General features: G+C 40.9%; 1 protein-coding gene and 1 pseudogene across 1 annotated transcript in view; both read right to left on the bottom strand.

The window, feature by feature from the left end:
• The window catches only part of TEX11 (testis expressed 11), a 159812-nt gene that overhangs the window by 112185 nt on the left and 42555 nt on the right, over positions 1–5072 (bottom strand). Inside the window, 1 exon segment of the mRNA XM_012812714.1 lies at positions 2878–2945. Coding sequence (XP_012668168.1) covers positions 2878–2945 — 68 coding nt within the window.
• On the bottom strand, positions 749–2688 carry LOC100953524 (annotated as a pseudogene).

Here is a 5072-nt window from a genome sequence, read left to right as displayed (position 1 = left end):
TGAGCTATAGGCGCCGAGCCATAAAATATATTATTATAATTCAATATTTATTAGTCCAAAGGAGAAAAATTCATTATCTCCATAAAGTCTGAAAAGGCATACAATTCAATTGCCTCTGATTTTAACAAATTCTAAAACAGGAATCAACACTATAAAAATGTCTGTATAAACAAAAAAGCCAATATAATCTTTGAGGAACAGTATCAAGCTATTATGTAATTTCAAAAGGTTGACTACTATTTAGACAACTTTATAAGAAAATGTTAGCAGTATCTGATATCTTAATTGTAGTTTGAAAGATTATAGCCTACATTTAGTCAGCTTGATTAAATTAGACATTAAAGCATCCTAAGAGCAATCATGACATGATGACCAATGAAATATTTAATATTATACTGTCATAAAAAGAAAAGTTTAAAATATTTTTAATCTAAGCAGTGTGTTATGGAGTCAAAATACTAACATACAGTGGGGGAAACCAGTTCTTTTTTTTTGCCAATTTTAAATACAGCTTTAAGACATCATATTTTCCACTTACAATACAGTGCTTTTAAAGTGCAATGTTATTTCCTTCCCCTGTGCACGTTCCATATTCAAGTATTGAAAATGCCCAGTAATTCACCATAGCAGCCCAACTTTAAATCTACCACATAATTTGCTACAAATTTGGATCCTTCAATATTTTACTGTGTGGAACAATGCTACATCTACACTGGGTTGGCTTAATCAACCTCTTCAATGGTGGGGCCTAATCAACCTCTTCAATGGTGGGGCCAGAGGAAGCACCACCAGAAGGACGAGAGCCACCACCAGGGAAGCCCCCAGACATTCCTCCTGGCATCTCCCCTGGCATTCCTCCTGCACTCTGGTACAACTTGGTAATGATGGAGTTGCAGACTTTCTCCAGCTCCTTCTGCTGATATTCAAATTCTTCCTTCTCTGCAGTCTGGTTCTTATCAAGCCAGTTGATAATTTCATTACACTTGTCAAGAATCTTCTGTTTGTCCTCATTGTTGATCTTGCCTTGAAGTTTCCCATCTTCAACAGTTGCTTTCATGTTGAATGCATAGGACTCAAGTGAATTCTTTGATGAAACCTGGTCCTTCTGCTTCTCATCTTTAGCCTTATAATTCTCAGCTTCCTGAACCATATGTTCAACATCTTCCTTGCTCAAACATCCCTTGTCATTAGTGATGGTAATCTTATTTTCTTTTCCTGTACTCTTATCCACAGCAGAGACATTGAGAATGCCTTTGGCATAAATATCAAAAGTGACTTCAATCTGAGGAACACCATGGGGAGCAGGAGGTATGCCTGTAAGTTCAAACTTGCCAAGCAAGTTGTTATTTTTGGTCATGGCACACTCACCTTCATAAACCTGGATGAGCACACCCGGCTGGTTGTCACAGTAGGTAGTGAAGGTCTGTGTCTGCTTGGTTGGAATAGTAGTATTGCGCTTAATGAGCACAGTCATAACTCCACCAGCAGTCTCAATACCCAGAGAAAGAGGAGTGACAAACAGTAGTAGCAAATCCTGAACACTCTCAGATTTGTCACCAGATAAGATGGCTGCCTGGACAGCTGCACCATAAGCAACAGCCACATCAGGACTGATGCTCTTATTCAGTTCTTTTCCATTGAAGAAGTCTTGGAGAAGCTTTTGAATCTTGGGGATACGGTTAGAACCACCAACCAGGACAATGTCATGAATCTGTGACTTGTCTAGTTTGGCATCTCTAACAGCTTTCTCTACAGGGTCCAGGGTGCGATGGAACAGATCAGTATTCAATTCTTCAAATTGGGCATGGGTAATGGAGTTATAGAAGTCGATTCCTTCATAAAGGGAATCAATCTCAATACTGGCCCGGGTGCTGGAAGTTAGAGTATGCTTAGTACGTTCACAAGCAGTACGGAGGTGACGGACAGCTCTTTTATTCTCACTGATGTCTTTATGTTTGTGCTTAAACTCATCAATAAAATGGTTGACCATTCAGTTGTCAAAGTTTTCACCACCCAAGTGAGCTATAGATTTGACCTCAAAGATTCCATCCTCAATAGTGAGGATTGACACATCAAAAGTGCCACCTCCAAGGTCAAAGATTAGTACATTTCTTTCAGTTCCAACCTTTTTGTCTAAGCCATAAGCAATAGCAGCAGCAGTTGGCTCATTTATAAACCTAAGAACATTGAGACCAGCAATAGTTCCAGCATCTTTGGTAGCCTGAAGCTGAGAATCACTGAAGTAAGCTGGTACTGTGACCACACCATTGGTATCAGTCTTTCCAAGATAGGCTTCTGCAATTTCCTACATCTTTGTCGGAACCATAGATGACACCTCCTCTGGATAGAAACTTTTTGTCTCTCCTTTGTATTCTACTTGGACCTTAGGCCTGCCTGCATCATTCACCACCATGAAAGGCCAATGTTTCATATCGGACTGGACAACATCATCATCAAACCTGTATCCAATCAGATGCTTGGCATCAAAAACTGTGTTCGTGGGGTTCATTGTAATTTGATTTTTCACAGCATCACCAATCAAAGTTCAGTGTCAGTAAAGGCAACATAACTTGGAGTGGTTCAGTTTCCCTGATCATTAGCAATTATCTCTACTTTTCCATGCTGGAAGACACACTCACAAGAGTAGGTGGTGCCAAGATCAATACCAACTGCAGGTCCCTTAGACATGGTTGATTACTCATAGAGGTGGCACAGATTACGTAGGACACATAGAAGACCCAGGAGCTGCCACTGCTTTCAATGAGACCTGGAAAACCAATTCTTAAAGAATCATTTATGTGGTGACAAAAGACTTGATTATTTACACTCTAAACTCTCTTCATAACTGTGTTGTCAAATGTTCAGTTTTAACTGTACCTGTTTGTTTCAAGTGATTCCAGATTTTGTTGCATTTATGCATCTGCTCAAGTGCACAATTTAGTAACCTGGCCTATTTGGCAAAAATGCAGAGAAATAATAAGTCTCAACAAAAAAATAACTTTACACAAATTAATATCATCTCATATAATTTTTCATTAAAAATAGTTATAAATAAAATAATAGAAAATTGATAGTTTAAACTGAACATTTTGGTATTTATATAGAAATATTAGCCTCTATTTGCATTTTTCCTTATTTCAATCCCCAAATGAGGATTAAATAGAAAACCTTGAGTGTTGTCAATTTCTTTAATAATCTAGAATAGAAGTACTTTCAGAAAGGTGATGTGAGGAGCTTCTTTTTTTTTTTTTTTTTTGAGACAGAGCCTCAAGCTGTCCCCCTGGGTAGAGTGCTGTGGCATCACAGCTCACAGCAACATACAACTCCTGGGCTCAAGCGAGTCTCCTGCCTCAGCCTCCCAAGTAGCTGGAACCACAGGCACCTGCCACAATGCCTGGCTATTTTTTGGTTGCAGGTTGTTTGATGGGCCCAGGCTGGATTTGAACCTACCACCTTAGATGTACGTGGCTGGTGCCCTAGCCACTTGAGCCACAGGCGCTGAGCCGTGAGGAGCTTCAAGGATACTCTTCCTAGTAAAAAAGTCATCACTGGTGACTTTTTATAAATTGAATTATAAAACAATCATGTAAAGGCTCAGGAAATTGCGCTGAGGGCCTACAGAAAATGGGGAAACATTTATTCCGGGAAATTAACTAAGACTCAGTAAGTACAATGACAGGCTGTGACAATTAAACCATGACCCACTCACTATTCTCAAGCTCTGTGTGATGTAAACACTACTTTAGGTGGGTATGGCCAAGGAGATGGGACTCTGTCTATTCATCCCTAGCTTCTGGATTAAGGATTCCCAGGAATGCCAGACTTACCACACTTCTCATCCTCCCCTGTCTGTATTGTAGAAGCTCTTTTATAGAGAAGCATAGTTAAGAGTCCTGGAACTGTCTTTTTCTACCCATCTCCCATTTATAAGGGTAAAAGCCTATGGTAATAGGCATGGAACTTTCAGAGTACTGGGTCTCAGTTGCTCTCATCTCAGCTTGCTCATAGTATAATTTCATGCTGGGAGAGACAAACCAAGGATATCAGGGACTACAACTCTTCTCCAGTCCTCCACTCATAGAGCCAGACTATTACCCTGACAGAAGTGGGCCATTATCCCTGTCCCTAGCTCCAAAACAGTGGTTCAGAATTTCTGCCCAGTATGAGAGGCAGATCTTTAGGAGAGTGAACTCTGTAGTGCTCCCTAAAGATATGACTTTTTTGAGACAGAATCTCATTTTGTTGCCCTTGGTAGAGTGTCATAGCATCATAGCTCACAGCAACCTCTAACTCTTGGGCTGAAGAGATTCTCTTGCCTCAGTCTCCCGAGTAGCTGGCACTACAGGTTCCTGCCACAATGTCCAGCTATTTTTAGGGGCAGGGTCTCACTCTGGCACAGGCTGGTCTCAAAACTGGGAGCTCAGGCAATACAGCTGCCTCAGCCTCCCAGAGTGCTGAGATTATAGGCATGAGCCACTGCTGGCCCAGGAAATGACTTTAATTGGAACAGACTATGGGGAAGTTCAAGTCTAAAAACAATAAAAAATCATAGAGTTTTGGGCAACCAGCCAATTCTGTGGACACCTATAGCTCCATGATATCAACAAACAAAAGGCAGCTAGAAGTTCACGAAATGACCCCAGTGAAGAGATAACTAAGAAGATCTCTATTTATTCAAAAGGGACTTATTTTAATTAGACCAGGTAGCAATTTATGCTCAAGAATATATTTTTTAAACACACACAGAGCAATCATCTAGCAATTAGTTAAGACAAACAGCTGCATGTGATACCAATGGAAGACCGGCTACAGCTTATGAGGAAGATCAGGGAAAGAGATAGTAAAAAAGAAACCTGCTAAAACCATTGCCATCCTTTGTTGGGGGGATGGTCAGGGTGACTGCACAGGTAAAGATGGTACCTTCTGAAGAGTGACATTAGGGCTTGGCGCCTATAGCTCAACCGGCTAAGGCGCCAGCCAGGTACACCTAAGGTGGCGGGTTCGAATCCCCAGCCCGGACCCGCCAAACAACAATGACGGCTGCAACCAAAAAATAGCCAGGTGTTGTGGCG

Source organism: Otolemur garnettii, unplaced genomic scaffold (genome assembly GCF_000181295.1).
Source record: "Otolemur garnettii isolate 467f Iridium unplaced genomic scaffold, OtoGar3 scaffold00219, whole genome shotgun sequence".
Taxonomy (NCBI): Eukaryota; Metazoa; Chordata; class Mammalia; order Primates; family Galagidae; genus Otolemur; species Otolemur garnettii.
This window is presented reverse-complemented; position numbering and strand designations above follow the sequence as displayed.